General features: G+C 36.3%; 1 protein-coding gene across 1 annotated transcript in view; it reads left to right on the top strand.

Annotated features, from left to right (window-relative positions):
* LOC134539901 (sodium channel protein Nach-like) overlaps positions 1-11,100 on the top strand; it is a 72,682-nt gene extending 61,582 nt beyond the window's left edge. The window contains exons 9-12 of the mRNA XM_063382250.1: positions 435-585; positions 975-985; positions 8,634-8,713; positions 10,910-11,100. Of these exons, the coding sequence (XP_063238320.1) occupies positions 435-585; positions 975-985; positions 8,634-8,713; positions 10,910-11,100 (433 nt within the window). The remainder of the gene's footprint in view (positions 1-434; positions 586-974; positions 986-8,633; positions 8,714-10,909) is intronic.
* The last annotated feature ends 6,478 nt before the right edge of the window (positions 11,101-17,578 follow it).

Raw genomic sequence — 17,578 nt, 5'->3', positions numbered from 1 at the left:
CAGTAGCCGCAAGGATGTGTAGTCATTGAAGATAAACCCGATCCAGATGCTGATGTTTCTGCAGTTGTAACAATTCCTGATGTACACTTAGGCACATCAATCATTCGCTGTTGTAGAAAAACCTTTACTTGCTGCCGCCCCGCAGGGCCTTTGCATGTCTTCAAGTAATTTTTCAAATTAACATTTCTTGTAAATTGCTTGCGACATTTTTTTACAGCCAAACATTTTACGAGAAAAATTCTTAGCACATTCTCTCTTCTCGTGTCGACGAGCACTGAGAAAATCTTGTCGCAGTAACGTAATGGATGCTCGTTAGTTGTTGTCGAATCAACAGCAATTGAAGTCTCAGTCGAGGGAGAAACGTCGTTCATCGTGGTTTCCTATGCAGCCAGCACTGAAGTCATTAAGCTGACTTCTGCTGGTGTCTCCTCTAGTGTTTTCGTTGACGTTGCCAACGGGATCTGCGCCACCATAGTTGCTGACTTCAGGGTTTCCGTAGAAGATGGTACAACGTCCATCGAATTCGACGTTAAAGATGATAAAGATGTCATTGAGTTTACAAGAACAGGTAATTACGTGACTCAGGCAACAGATGAGACCAACTATAGAGCATCCCACTCTTAGATTGCAGTGTGGAAGTAAATGGGTGCATTCTCTCTCTCTCTAACACACGCCGATTGCCGTTAGCACTGTCCTTGTTTCTTCGTGCGTTGTTGCCAAATATAAAACGAAATTAAAATTTGAATTTTTGGACCAAGGTTTTTTTTTACATTGTATAGCATCGAAATACGCATCAGACAATGCTTATTTTGAATAATAAACAATATTTGATGTGTCCAAAAAAATAAAAAAATAAAACTTATTCACTGCGAACTGTTTTAAAGTATTCCGAGATGTTTCACATAAAAAAAAAATAACTTACATGTGTATTTCATGCAGATTTTTTTATTAATAGATTAATGCCTTAGGACGCCACCGAACAAATGTTAAGACAAAAACTGTACAGGTTTCACTTAAATAATTTTTTTAATATATTGAAATGCATTTTCTCACAAATTGACACATCAAAAAGTTTACCAGCGGAAAACGTTTTTTCTATTAAAGATAGATGGGTGACGAAAGCGTGAAAAATGTTCACAATGAATTGAATTAGTTTTTAAAAGCAGCTCCATCTCAATTGCTTCTATATTTTCCGTGTAAATAGCTGTTAAAGATGTGTCTTATCAGTACAAGAGCGCGCTGCAATAGAGGTTTCTCTCACAAGCTGCCATCGTAAGAGGAAACAGGGTCGTGTGCGCAAGATTGTGTTGAATGTATTTGAGTATTTTTCAAAAAATATGAGTGTGTGCAATGCAATTAAGGAAGCTTACCATTCTTCAGGTCAGCTCTGTGCTACTCTTATGGAAGGGGTATCAACATTGGTCAAGCGGTAGCGATAGTGATTAAAAGGTAAGTGATGTTATTAATTTCTTAATCGAGTTAACGTTACATTTATCGTATAAATTCCTATGAATGAAATGTGTGTGAACAGATTCTTGTTGTAAGTTAAAGTTAAAAAAAAAAAAATCCTTATCGGCACATCCTAAAGGCGCAGGAAGATTTTGATGATTATATTTCTTTACATTAGAACAAAAAGGGATTTTTATATCCTTAAACCCATATTTTCTTCTTCCCCTTGCAGTAATGGTTGTTACAAAAATATTTTAATTGAATCTTGAACATAATACGTAAAATGTATTAAATAAATACGAAAGAATTTAATAGCAATCATGGTACAAAATTTTGAATTATTTTTCTATCCTCAACACCAAGCATCTTATCAAACATTGTTTTAGACAAAGTTTTGAAAAATAATTATGATATTTTCAAACCATTTAAATAGATTTGATAAGGTGTCTACTAAGGTAGTTTTTTTTGTCCGGTGAAAATATTTTTCGAACCCATGCAGTTATGGCTGGTCGTATCAAAAATGTATTTAGAAAACATTTTTTGGAATTAGGTACTCCGAGTTATCATACGTTAAAACGGATGAGATATTATTCATATTATGGGAGTTGTTGCGATTTTTCTGTTTTTCAAAAAATCTTCCCCATTTCGACCCAATTGTTCGGATTTTTCCCATAACTTGCTCGACCGAGAATTTCCATTACCGTATTTTATTTATCATTTTGGACATAACTTGTCCAAAAATACGGCATTTATCGGGCCCACGGAAATGTAATATATATATGCGATTTTTAGAACATAAAAGAAAACTATAAGAAATTTTCGTCTACAATAGGTAGTTTTTATTTGAAATTTACATAAAAGTGGCATTATTACACATTTATATGTGTAATAGTATAAAATATTATAAATTACGATATGATTTCTTAAAATGCTTCTTGTTCGATCCGAATTACAAAGATACACATATCCTGAAATTCGTAATGTGTTATAGATTTGGCAACAGCGCGCGCCATAAGCCGTGTACTGCAATCTAAGAGTGGGACAGGCTATAGGTGATCCTTACACCGCCGTAGTCAGTAAAAAACTGAAATTCCTTTCGTCTGGAACTCGCTTATGAACACGCAACACGTCGAATAATATGCTAGTCAAAACCCGGTTCATTTACATTAATGCACTAGTCAAATCAACATTAAATAAATAATAGTTTAAAAAAACTAAAAAATACGCTTTTATAGAAAATCCAACTAAAAATTAGAAAATAAGTTTTAATAAATTTGAATTAAAAATAGTGTAAAGTAGAAAAATGTATGTTATTTAAAAAAAAAGCGTGGGGTGCATGGTGTCAATAGTTATAATTATTTTATTGACAGATATGAGTAGAACGATTATCATTTTGATAATATCTTAAAAAGCACCCCACGCTTTTTTTTTAAAATAACAGTCTTTTTTTTCCTTTACACTATTTTAAATTCAAATTTATTAAAATTTATTTTCTAATTTTTAGTTGGATTTTCTATAAAAACGTGTTTTTCTGTTTTTTAAAACTATTATTTATTTTCTACTTTTTAGTTTTGTTCATTTATAAAAGCGTGTTTTTTAAATTATTTTTTAACTGTTATTTGTTTTAATATACTATTTATTCCGTGATATTGTAGCCCCGGGCCTACAGCTCAAGCACCGGGGGTCTCCAAAAAACCCTCCACACTCCACTGTTACAGGAAAGCCAAAAAGTCAACGTCATCCTTCCCTGTTGCGTGGGTGTAGGATAAAGTTTCCATCAACAACTAATAAGGTGGCATGGGAGACTATGGGGCTCGACATCTAACAAAAACTCGTGTTTAATAAAACAAACCTTTACTATTAAAAAAATACTAGCATAACTAATTTGCTCGTTACGAGCTCTATCAATGAACAAGCATATTACCATCCTCATACTCTTAGGTAATACTATACACGCAACTAGTAATAATATTGTAATACATTTAAAAAATAATAATATATTAAGAAACTAACAGTCCACTAATGAGCCCATCTGGCCAACGTAAAATTACCGCAGCGCGCTACTTGATTATACTTATGGTACCATTAGTTATCTCTCATCTGTCCCACGAAAAAGTTATTATTATCTTGCAGTTAATGAATAGTAAATGAAAGTTAACCAGAGACGACAGTTTCTTCGCCGTGATTGAGTGCACACGAGTATCGTAGTACTAGGTCCGATTGAACTCTCAATATGTCTTGTAGCCGGGGAAACTCTCATGGTGGAGAATAATGCAGTTGTTTGCCTTACTTTGCGATGCGCCGTGCTGTCATGCCGCTACCTCTGCGCTCGCCCGGGCCCGGGAACTCGCCGACGCTGCTCGCGTCGCGTGATGCCTCTCGCCATACCCTGGGACCTCCACTAGCCCCGAAGATGATACTTGCTCGGCCACAAATCTGCAAGGCCTCGCCGCCACTTCCCGAAGTGCCCACTTCGGCGTCCAGACCAGCACTGTCCTCAGTCGCGCAAGCCGCACACTCACTCGTCGGCTCCTCACTCGGCAATCCTCGACTCCACCGAAAAACCCCGAAGGTGTCAGACACACTGGTGCCAACTTCACAAACTGTCAGTACGTCCAGACCGCACCAACACGGGAAAGTTCGGAAGAAAAAAATAAAAAATATTACCTGCTACTAGAAATAAATAAATTTAGAGTAATTAATCATAACAAATAAATACCGTTAACTAAACATAGGTAACCAGGTGGCGCCGTCACCACCCCAGTGGTAACAACATCTATAAATAAATGCAATTATTGTCCAGATTATTAATGCGTACAGCTGTATTGATAGTCAGTGAAGCGTTCCACATTTACGTAACAAGAATTTTGGGAAGGATCAGGATTGAGAAAGGATGAGGAAAGGACCTTCTCAATGAGAGTGTATAGAATATGTGAGAAAAATTAGGATAGCCCAGACTGGGATTCGAACCCAGAGCCTTCCAATGACATGTCGGCTGCTCTACCATCGGGCGCTCGATGTACGATAAATATGGAACAAAGCGCCCCACGCTTTTTTCACAATAATACTATTATTTTTCATTCATTATTGTTTTAAGCTTATTTTAAAAATTAATTTCACTTTTTAGTTCGATGTGCTTTAAAAGCGTGTTTCTTATTTTTTTTAAAACTATATTTATTTTTCGCTTTTTAGTTTGAATAGAAGGATTGGCAAAGTCCCAGACGAATTACAGTTGGATTTACGGCACCAATCCCAAAATCTTTTGAAAAGATAACCAAAAAAAAAAATACTTTTTTTCAGCCGTGGACAGAATTAGAAACCACGACCGGTGAATCCGTAGGTTGACGTCATCTAAAACCCGCGCCTTAATCCGCTCGGCCAACAAACCAACTGCCGAATAAATATTGTAATAATACTAATACCGCGAGTGCTCGAGCTGGAAAAATAGGTAGACGGTACGCATGCGCCAACTGCACGGTTGTCTCACTTGCTCTCACACAGAGGCTGGGTGAGGAAATTATTTAATCCTGTCGATTCTGATCAGGATGAGATAAACTTATTAAATTAGTGTATTGTCACCGGTCCTCGATAAGTGTACGAAGTTTAGATTAAATCTGTCCGTTTAAAGTGGGTCAAAATCGAGTGCAAAGGAGTCGGTTACAAACATACAAACATACAGGTGAAACTAATATAAAGCGTGTAAAAAAAAGCGTGTAAAATCTCCCGCGCCTTCGTCGACGAGGCAAAGTTTGGCACGCTGTTGTTTCAATCACCGCCAAATTGAAAAAAAAAATCTAAAATTAATATATATATATATTTATATATATATATATATATATATATATAGACATTTTACACACGTTAAAGTGTGTTATTTTGTAAAAGTGTTTTGTGCAATTCTGAGAGATTCACAAGCTTACATAAAATAATCATAACCCACTCTCACTTTTCATTTAATTAAATGTCACAATATTATTTAGTAGGCTTTGTTTATATCGCGCCAAAGACAAACTGAAAGAAAAGAGATCGCAGATGAGCGAAATAGTTTTCTTGACGATGTGCGAACTCTTTTCTTTAAGTTTGTCTTTGGCGCGATATAAACAAAGCCTACTAAATATTGTGAAATTATATAAATTGACAAAAATCTTATTTAGCAAATTGAATAATGGAATAATCTTATCAAATTAGTGTATTGTCATCGGTAATCGATAAATCTACAAACTTTGAATGAAATCTGGCCGTTTAAAGTGGATAAAAATCGCACCCAAAGGAGTCGATTACAAACATACAAACAAACATACAAACATTCAGGTGAAGCTAATATAAAGCATGTAAAAAGAAGCACACATGGAAGCATATTTGACAAAAAAAAATGGGCACACAATACACGCACTGGACACGCAATGTACGCACTGGACAAGCAAAATATACACACAATGTACACGCAATGACCACTCAATGTACACACCAAACACGCAATGTACGCACTGGACACGCAACATACACGCAATGACGACGCATTGACCACGCAATGACAATGCAATGTACACAAAAAACACTCAATGCACACACCGAACACGCACTGCATACACAAGACACGCATTTAATGAAAAGGGCGCACATTTGGATGAAAATTCGACAAAAAGGAAGCACATTTAACGAAAAGGACGCACCTTTGATCGTAAATTAGAGTAAAAATAAGTACAACTAAAGAAGAGGACGTACATGAGCATTCATTCAAAACAGTAGGATGCGGTCTTCAATTTACAATAGTAAATAGTGCCTTCAACAGTCATTGACTCCAACTGTCATTGGCTTCATCAGTTACTGTCTCAAACAGTTAATTCCAGGCTTATATTTCCAGTGAAATTTTTTTACATTTGCAGACATGCGATTAAATGTAATTAAAAAGGTATTTTAACCTAAAATTACCTCTTTCTAGTTTCCCAGGGATCAAACTGAAAGCGGGGTAAGGTCATAGGTGTGCCCAGACCTTTCCATTAGGGGGGGCCCTGCTAAATTTTTAAATCAGAAGCTGAATTTAGACTGTTAAATAGTCTAAATACATTTACTCATTGACTTGTTTATATTTTTGCGCAGTATCAACGAGATATGTTTACTAGTTAATCTGTATATTTTTAACAATCTTGAAAATATGTTTTTTTTTTCATGGACAATGTTTAAAGTGTACTTACACATTTTCCCCACTCGAATTTCCAATAGCTTGGTCCAGATATACCTTGAAATGAACTTCTTTTTAGTGAATGCAAACACAGCAATTCAGACAACAGAACTTTAACAAACCTCTTAAAATATTTTTTTTTTTTTTGCTGGGCCATTTTAAGGGACCTCATATTTTAAATAAACAAAGGCGTCTGTATTTCCAGACCAATAAAATGTTTAAAAATATTGTTAATTAGCATGCTGCAACACTGAAACACAGTTTGGGGGTCACAGTGCCAGGAATATACGAATATTAACGAAGGCATTAGAGAAAATGCTGATCTGAGAGATTACATTAGGGGGGCGGGGGCCCACCTGGCCCCCTCTGTAGGCACGCCTAGTATGGGTAAGGTCGCCTGAATCACTTTATTAATAGGTAAAATATTTAATTGTTTTGGGGAGATTTTCAATATTTTTTGGTTAACATTAACATATTTTCAATATGGCGGCCAAGATAGCCGGCAAGATGGTCGGGTGATTGACACTGCTGCACTCTAGTGAGTAAATTATAAACTAATGTATAAGCATCGTACTCTAGCAGACGAAAACAAAATTGTAGATCTAAAATAGATGCCATGATTTCACTGGTTAACTAAATATATATTCCTTGGACATTGTGTCTGGGATCAGTCTGCCAGTAGCCACCATAGGGGACGCTCCACTCTCAGTTTTATTATAATGACCTCGTCTGGAATCCAACTGAAGCTCTTAAGATGAATGACGCATGTTTTATTAAAATAGTAATACTTTTTTTTAAATTTTTTAACTTTTCCGATTTTGGTAAAATCATAAAGAATTTTCATTATTGCCGAAGTAACGTCATAATTCAACATAGCGGAATATAAATTGGTGGCGGTTACGTCGTAATGCTAGATGGCGCAAAATTATAAAAAACAAGATGGCAGAACACATGAGGGTGGCATGGTTTACGCTCAAGGTCTGAGTTCAATGTGAAGGTCATGACCTCAGATTCTTATATTAAAATTTATAAGGAAACATATGCCTTTTTTAGGACTATTATATGAATTTAGAATTTCAAATTTTTGTAATTTAGATGGTAATTTTAAAATTTTTATTTTTTTTTTCCATATATTTTCAGGATTTTTTGGTGAACTTTTTTTTCCCGAAAAGATAGGAAAACTTGAGTAATTTAAACGCAGTTTGGTTCAGTTTTGTTGATTCTTGTGTCAATTTAGGGCATTTTGGCTAGTTTCAAGTGTAAAGTAAAGGTTATCCAAGATGGCGGCCGTAATGGACACCGGTTCCAGCTGCTTGCACTGGCTCTAGCCGCAGGAGTCCCCATTTTTAGAACTAAACTGAAAATGTTCCTCCAAAATGGCATTTTATTCTCTCAAAAATAGGACATATTTTGTATCTTATCGAGAATATTCAGTAAATATTATTTGAGAATTTTTAGTCAATTTTAAAACTAAGTCTCACCTGACATATTCAAAATGGCAGTCGACTCCTCAGCTCTTCACACTGGAACCTGGCAGTGAACCGGCTCATATGTACTACTGGGGAGGGATAGGTATAGAGAGATGCTATATTGGTGTTAACACATTTTATGCCATTAAAATTGTTTTAAATTACTATAATATCATTCATGTTAAGTAGTTCAAAAACTAATGCCTCTTGGACACCGAAGTATTATTTTTTTTTGTAATTTAATAAAAATTAATTCAATAATAAACACAAATTATGGTACTGGCAAAACTATTTTTCACCAGCCCGCAACCCATTTAGTTAAATATGTGACTTTTCCGAAGCCAAAATTTGTTACAAAATTTGGCCAGAATATTTATGATGCCATGATGGTGTCTTTCATCTAGTCTCTTCAGAAATATTTTTAAAAATAATTGACATGAACAAGTGTGTGCTGTGTCGGTGTTGGCGGTGGGGCTCACGGCCGTGTGGTTGTGTTTGTTCCCGAGAGAGGCGCTGCTGAGCGAAGAGCACAGCCTGGTGCACGTGTACTTCATCGACATGGTGGGCACGCGCTTCAGGACCGACGTGATCCACAGCTGGCACAACCTGCTGGGTGCGTCCCTCCTGGCCACTGGTTCCTGGTTCCTGGTTCCTGGTGACTCTTCACTGCGCTTCCTTCCCACCACGGCTCTCTCGCTGTTGCATCTCCTCGTCACTATCATTCATAACACCACTCGCGAGCCCTTTAACAGCACCTGGGGCAAGGATTTGTTTGGTTTCAACTCTGTGGAGGATCGACGTCGAGTCAGGCATTGACGGCTGGCCGAGTCTCGCCGCACTGGCGTGCACTGTGTTGCAGACCAGAGACACGTCTCCTAGGGGAGTTCATGGGAGTAGTGCGAGGACCCGAGACTGTTGTGTAGCAGTGATGCGGTGTTGTCAAGTGGAAGAGAGCTACGTCAAGCAACTGAGACATGGCACTCGCGAAACTTGCCGCGGTGCGCCGGTCCTAGGTACAACCCTCGCTGGAGCATCGAGCAGAGACTAGACGGACAAGTCTTCCAGTGCAGGGCTGACGTCGTGTAGGCAGGTCCTTGCATTAGTGGAACGGCACCATGACTACGTCCCGAGGAAACTTACAGGCAGGCGATAAGTGCGAAGATCACGAATCCAGCGCCTCACTTTCTCCCCATTTCCACCCCCTCAATCCCTACTCAGCGTCCATCTTCCCTCACCCTCTTGTTAACCAGTTCAATACTGGTGGTGTCAGGACTTTAGTTGCGATACATTGAACGAAAGAACATTCAAGCCATTTGTTAAATTAGCCAGAAGCTCGGACCTTTTTTTACTGTTTATATTTTGCTACCGAACAACAAATACAAGAAACGACTGGAATAAATTTACAGATGATTACCCTGATATACAATAATTTCGATATCACGAAACAGCCATCTTAGCGTGTCAGACCAAGCCTTCACAGTGACGGATATAAGAGTTAAAAACGGGTTATCTAAATGGTTTAACACGTCCCTTTTTATTTCAAAATAAGTACTTTTTTGTATTGCGATCATGCTTATTTGTTGAATGCCGGTTAGACCCCGCTATCTTGGTTTTAAAATACTTAAAACAATATGCAGTGAAGCTTGCGTATTGTATTTTATGATTGATATGACATAGGCATTATATTTGGGCACATATTTATGCAATGGTTCGTGGGCAAGTATTATAATATTTACAGTTTTTTATGCTACGTGGCATAGTAGTTTCTCTTATTGACTTTCCATGGTTTCAGACTATAAACTGTTAGTCAACACAAATCGTACCAGTATGAATGGTACGGAAGTTATTATTTTTGTCATAAAATGCCCTAAAATTGGAAAGCAACTTAAAAATTAGTGATGTGTATGCACTGTGCGGGAATAACTGTAAATAGTTAAAAAGAAAGTGTATTTGTGAATTAAAAATATATGTTTTATAAATTTAGAGATAAAATTAACTGTTTTCAACCCAAAAAAATTAATGTAAGTGGCAAATTTGCTATAATAATTAATGAAATGGATTTAGTTTGGGAAAGAAAAACATAACAACCTATGAAAACTAATATATGGTTATAGGAAGGTTGCTAAATGGGATCCATTAATTCAAAGCGAATAGACCAATTACACCCAAATACCCAATGATACGCACCACATTTATTTACGTATATAAAAGTATTTAATTTTTTATGTATTTTTATGACTTTTTCGATCAGAAGTAAAGCTAAATCAGTATTTACACGTTCGATAGCTACGTTTTAGGTTTAAATACTTATTTTTTATCTTATAAAATTTTAGATTTCAGAGACAGAGAATTTAAGTACACATTAGACCAACATAGGTCTTGTTCTAAAGGGAAAAAAAATTTCAATAATATTTGACTACACGCATTCATAAGAACACATATTTTTTATTTAAAATGGTGTTGAAAGTTTCGTTCAGCCGAATAAAAAATATGACTTGCTTTTGTGCAACTTAACAAAAATATAATTTAAAGAAAATTTTGTCGCATTTCTATAATTAAATAATATAAAAATTATTGATAATAATAACCAATGATTTTTGAATATATTATGAATTACTTAGATAACCTCATTACTTTGTTTTGCAGTGTAATTATCTCAAATGTAAAGTGCATTATAAATCAAATACTCAGAAGTTGGTGCTCTAAACTAACAAGTGCATGTAGCACAGGCTATGAGTGAGGAGTGTGTGCAGGAGGAGGTTAGCAGTGCTAGACGTGATGACTGCACGTGCTTCATGCTTGCCCACAGCATCGTTCGGCGGCCTGCTGGGCATCTTCCTGGGCTTCAGCATGCTGACGTGCTTCGAGGCGACGTACTTCTTCACGGCACGCGTGCTGTTCCGCGTGCTGCGCGCCGCCCCCGCCGCCCCCGGCCCGCCCCCGGCCTTCCACAAGCACCGCGTGGGCGCCGCCCCACCAGACAACCCGGCCCTCGTCTGATACCCCTGGCCGTCTGTCGAGCTGCAACCCGCACCGCAGCTCCGCCAAGCCGGCCGCCTGCAACTAGGGGGTTTCTGACGGAGTGCATCTCGCATATTGCGAAATAACGTTATACAATGTATTGTTTACGCGCTCTGTTTTGAATTGATCTTGTTAACACCCGGTTGTCTTGAAGAGTTTATGTAAGTGTTTTTTAAGATCTAGTGTTCAATGAAATAGTTGTGTCCGGTTACATACCAGCTTAAGTAAGTAGCATTACTATTCACAAAGGTAGACGACTTGGAAAATGTTCATTCTCTCATTCGAAAAAGTTGATGAATTGTGTATAAGTTTTTGATTTTGTTTAATTACTTTTGTCACTGTTAAGTCCAAAAAGATTACTTTTCCAACATTTAAGAATGTACTCCAGAAAAATTTTAAGTCGTTAGTTGCACTATAGTAGTAATTTGTTGGACTCTGATGCGATTAAATGAATTCTGCTGAAAGAACACAACGAAAATCCAAAACCATAAAGATTGAACATGTGGGGGAGTCACTTATGGTGAATGCACCGCACTTATTCCACAATAGATTTGACATAATATGTTCTTATGTATAAGAACTTATGTATAAGAACTTATGTATAAGAACATATTATGTCAAATATATTGTGGAATAAGTGCGGTGCATTCACCATAAGTGACTCCCCCACATGTTCAATCTTTATGGTTTTAGATTTTCGTTGTGTTCTTTCAGCAGAATTCATTTAATCGCATCAGAGTCCAACAAATTACTACTATAGTGCAACTAACGACTTAAAAATTTTCTGGAGTACATTCTTAAATGTTGGAAAAGTAATCTTTTTGGACTTAACAGTGACAAAAGTAATTAAACAAAATCAAAAACTTATTAATATGTTAAAATAATTAATAGCTGGATATATACTCTAGGAAGGTTAAAGACAACCCATTATGTGCTCAATGTGGTTTGATCTCCTTTAATGGAAAGAACATTGGTCACTTAAATAATTGATATTCTTCGTTTGTAATTCCAATTTTTTTTTTGTTGTTACTGGAAGTGAACATAACATCGTGCCTAATGAGTGTTCTCGAAAACAGCTATAGTAGTCTGAAATGGGGAAAACTGGGACAATGTTATTCTTAGGACTACGAGTTTGTGGTGGCTTGCCAGTCGTAAGGATTCGGCCATGTTCGGGCGTGTCCGCCGCTCGTCGACTATGATCGGGACCTCGTCGACAATCTTTGGTCACATTCGTCTTTTTCCATCCACAATCCGGCGCAGTGGTTCACTAGTTGTGATAGTGTCGCCTGCGAATCGCACTACCGTCGAGGATAGTCATATCGTTGTACTTCACTCGGTAATGGCTACTCCTATTGTAAAAATCTCTTTATGTTAGTTCTTATGGTGGTTCCTTGAAATATTTAAGATATTAATATATCTGAGGCGGGCGGATTTGAACCCTCGAACTTCAGATTACCAACTCAGTACTTCGACAGCTCAGCTACTGTGTCGACATTATCAAAGAGGAGAGTGTGCAGAGCTTCAGAATAAAACAATGCCTTTTGAAAACTGCACAAGATACCAGAGTGCTGTCTGTTTCCGAGAAAAGCATTCAACAATACGCTGATGGCGGATAATAAGTTATGTTTCCGTATTTAATTTTTAAACTGTACTATTAGATGAGTGAAAACGGCTAAAACGCTTGTTTTCAGAATTATTTGAAGGCATGATACAACCTGGTACAGAGTATTGAAAGCCCTTAAATGACTTGCATTACGCCTTTATCCTCATTTCTCCGCCATATGATGTAGTAATTTCAAACTTTTATTGCTCGACCTCTGGATTGAAAAACATGCAACTTTTACCGCATGGTCATCTAGAAATTTACCAGACCGAAATTAAGTAAGGTATATAAAAAAACACACACATTCGGCCTGGTGTATTTTTTTAAATTTGAAGTAATAACAGCATCGCCTGCTAGAGAGCATTGTTGCCATCTTTATTTTCAATATTTGCTACCAGGAGCGCCAAACCTGCCTGGTTAATCGACTGTTATGTATAACTGGCCTGAAAATGTCAAGGCATGCAAAAGACTCACTTCGCCTCCTAAGAATACTGTATAATTCGAGAATGCTAGTAATTTCTTTGTTCATTTGTACTTGTAGAATTTATGTCATATTTTTATTTGACTAATTATTGCTTTATTCCTCAAAGCAGTCACTTTTGAGGAAATTTTAATTAATATTAAAATTTTAACTTAAATTCTATTTTGCATTAAGCAATTATCGAACCGAGGACGGATATAGACCAAAATGTTTTTTTTTATGAATTTTGGAATTTTTCCCGAATTTCTAGCTCAATAGTTAAGTAAATACAAGATGGCAGCCAAGACGGTCAAAACGATTAACTGTCTGGTGATTGGCACTATAGTAGGTAAAAGTTAAACTAATATGACTGCAGCGCAATCTAGAAAATGACGTCTATACTGCGTTACACTAGCGCTCCTTCTATCGGTTACTGTAAAAAAGATGGTGGCAGCGCCCTCTAGCTGACGATATGTGTTAACTAGCGCTCCTGGTAGCAAGTATTGAAAATAAAGATGGCGACAATTCTTTAAAGCAGGTAATGCTGTTATTCTTCAAATTAAAAAGAAAAAAAAATTAAGTCCAGGTATGTGTGTTTTTTATGTACTTTATTTAATTTTGGTCTGGTAAATTACTATGTTTCTTCGAATCCAGGGGTCTGAGCTATCAAAGTTAAAAATTATTAGTAGTAGATACTTATACTCAATGATAATGTCGGCACAGTAGCTGAGCTGTAAAAGAAATAAGTTGGTAATCTAAATGTCGGTGTTAAATCCCACCGCTTCCGAAACTTAATATTTTTTAAAAATATTTCAAGGAACTAACATAAAGCGATGTTTACAATAGAAGTAGCCATTACTGAGTAAAGTACAAAAATATGACTATCCTCGACGGTAGTGCGATTCGCAGGCGACACTATCACAACTAGCGAACCACTGCGCAGGATTGTGGATGGAAAAAGACGAATGTGACCGAAGATTGTCGACGAGGTCCCGATCATAGTCGTCGAGCGGCGGACACGCCCGAACATGGCCGAATCCTTACGACTGGCAAGCCACCACAAAATCGTAGTCCCTTAAGAATTTCACTGTCCCAGCTTTCCCCATTTCCTACTACTCACAACCGCTAGCGTCGCGGTCATGCGGGATGGAGCCCGTCAGCCCAGACCGGCTTCAAGACACGAGCTCCGAGCTGTTGACGAGGTCACGACGTGAAGGTTCCTTGTGCAGCGCCCTGCCTGGTGTCTCCTGCTTTGTTTCGTAGTGAGAGAAGAAGAAGCTAAAATAACACAACCTTTATTTAATGAAAGAACACACACGTTTCTGAAATAAACCCAAGTGTAATTAAGAATTTAGAAATTTACTTTACATAAAAAAATAAATGTAACAATAATATTAATCTGAAACAAAAAAATTAAACTAGCATATTTGTAACGAATAAAGGAAATAAACTCGTTTTTTGTTACTTTGTTTTTTGTTTTATTATCCTACAGATAATTTACGTTTTAAAAATGTTAAAAATTTGCATCATAATCCGTAATTTTGGTTTATTTATAAAAATATATAAATTTTATGAAAAAATGGTGTTTGTAATTGGAAATAAAGCCAAATTTTTGAATAACAATATTTAATTGAATGCCTCAATTACGACGGCAGCGCTTACGTGTTCAAGCCCAGGGACTTTAAAGTATAAACCATTGTTGAGCCTATCCTATCTACAGTTGTATGTCCTAGGGTAAGGAATACTGCTGGTAAGTCAAAGATTCCCAGCCGAGTTAGGAATTTTTTATTTATGTATAATTTTATACCTGTGTGCAGCAGGACTAGGTGTTAAGAGTGTTACATCGACATTACGAAAGGCAATTTGAAACCACTGCATATTGTGGACATGATGACCTAATAGTCGTAATGGCTTTTATCACCACTGAGAAATTTGGGTTCACAGCGCCTATTATCATTGTGAGTTGTAGGAACAGATTGATGATAAGGTTTTCCTAATTAGGTATTATAAAACTTTTTAACATGTTTGTAAGTATATATTTAATTCCATATCAATGTTTTTATAGTAATAAAATAATTTTCGTTTTTCTGCTTATATCTTTTATTTTACTTAACGCAAAAACATAAATTTGTTACGTGTTATATTAAGTAACAATTTTTTTATTTTTATGTATCAAAACCAAACCCAGATGTGTTTTTGTTTAAAAATACATATTTTGTTGTGCTCCTACATATGTATGTACTTAATGCCTGAAAACTAGAGTTGCAACGATTATTCGGTTACTATTCGATATTGAGCATATTCGGCCTATTTTTCGCTATTCGGCCGAATACAAAGTACCTAAAAACAGACGTAAGAAATAACAAAAAAAAAACATTAAATTAATATTAATCATGTAACTTTTATTATTCCTTTCTAATATTATAAATGCGAAAGTATCTCTGTGTGTCTGTCGCGCTTTCACGCCAAAACTACTGAACTGATTTAAATGAAATTTTGTACACAGATAGTCTAGAGCCTGAGAAAGGACATAGGCTACTTTTTAATGCGAAAAAAAGGGTTGTAAGGGGTTTAAATGGGGGGATGAAAAGTTATATGGAAGTATCGTCATTTTTAGAGCTATAAGCTTGAAACTTATTTTTTAGGCTGTTGATTCGATAAAAATAAATATGACATTCAAAGTTTGTAAAAGTCTTACCCTCAAGATTGTAATATAACACTAGGGAATAGGGGATGAAAGTTTGTATGGAAATATGTAAGGTTTATGTGATTGTTTTATAAGTTTGCGACAAGAGACCAAATATTAGAGCTATTCTGATGTAACATTTACGGAGTCATTACAAAATGTGAAACTGAAGTTAACGTGAGTAAGAAAGAAACTTGCCAAACCACGGGAAGGGGGGGGGGGGGGGAGCGCGGCGTGGTACGGCGCGGTGTAGGGGGGGAAGTATGCCTAAGTGTGTTCACCCGAGCGGGCAGACACGTGAGGGCAGACGACTGTGCCACACGCATGCGAATACTGATTTTTTCCGCTGCAAATTCATTTATATTCACCGCAAATTGATTATTATTCACCGAAAATTGATTACAATTCGAATTGCTTACACGATTTTTTGTTTATTTGATTAATGTTCTTCGTGAAATACAAATAACTTTAAGTTTTTGGGTTAGGTTATTAATTTTTTTCCTTTAGTTAGGTCATTGTTTTGTTCATTTAATTCATCAAAATTAGATTACTTTCGAATATAGTTAGATGCTATTACGTCATTATTATTTGTTGTACATTTGAATATTAGCTAGGTACCTGAGAACGCTAACTCCTTTTGTTTATTTTGTAATAACGAACAATTTCAGTACAATTTTTTTAATAGATTTTTGTTTGTTTTTGTGAATCATACATTAAATACCATTGTTGTCATTAATTTTGCAAATAGCTCATTAAAGTATTTATAGGTATGCGTCTTATTTGTAAAATAATTGGCCTAAATAATTAAAAATGCTACCCAAAGACACTATTCCACGCGGACCAAGTCGCGGGCACGGCTAGTGGTGGACACAGCGCGACCTCGGGCTACCGTGCGTTCAAAAATAACAACAGCTTGATAAGAAGATATCGTAAACCGAGAGACGCCCTGTCAGTTTCAAAAGTTCTCGGCCCACAGGCCTGAAGGTTCCTGTCACAATGTCAAATATTTTGCCTCCAGTATATTTAGCAGTAGTGTTGTACGGTAAATGGCTTCCCTATTTCTACAGCAAATAACTTTGGCCCGATAACATAAAATATGTTTTAAGTCATGTCGCACTACCGAAGTTTATTTTTGCTCTGAGCTATCTTAAACATTTCAATTCTAATATCATTTTTTGAATTTAAAAGTTGCATCACAGTGCTCAATTTTTTTTAACGTGTTATGCTATTTGTGCTTTTTTAAATATTTTTAATATGTGTAAATTTAATTCACAATAATATTAGTTTCATAACAAAATGAATGTTAAGTTATTTTTTAAAGTTATATATTTCCTTTTTACACATAAATATTTTTCGCATGCGGCATTCATGTTAACATTTTTTTAGTTATTTCACTTTTATAATCTCCTTAATAGCCAATGTGTTCATCATTTGACAGATTCGTTGCGACGGAAACGGGTGTCATTTACGTTTTCGCTTGGCAACGATTTTGATTGGCTGATTGCATCCAACATAATTTAGAACTCGTCCTAAATGTAAAATATTTGAAGGGAAACTCAAGTCATCCAAATTTCAAACAAAAATTGCTGCGCTAGTACTGAACATAATTCTAAGTTCGTGAAAGCGCAATTTTTCGCTTATTTTTGTAAAAGATCAAAGAAAATATAACATAACCAGTTTATTTTTCTAGGTATTCACAGAAAGCAAA

The sequence above is a fragment of the Bacillus rossius genome, chromosome 16, assembly GCF_032445375.1.
Source record: "Bacillus rossius redtenbacheri isolate Brsri chromosome 16, Brsri_v3, whole genome shotgun sequence".
In the NCBI taxonomy this organism is placed as follows: domain Eukaryota; kingdom Metazoa; phylum Arthropoda; class Insecta; order Phasmatodea; family Bacillidae; genus Bacillus; species Bacillus rossius.
The sequence above is the reverse complement of the archived record's forward strand: the minus strand, read 5'-3'. Positions and strand labels throughout refer to the sequence as shown.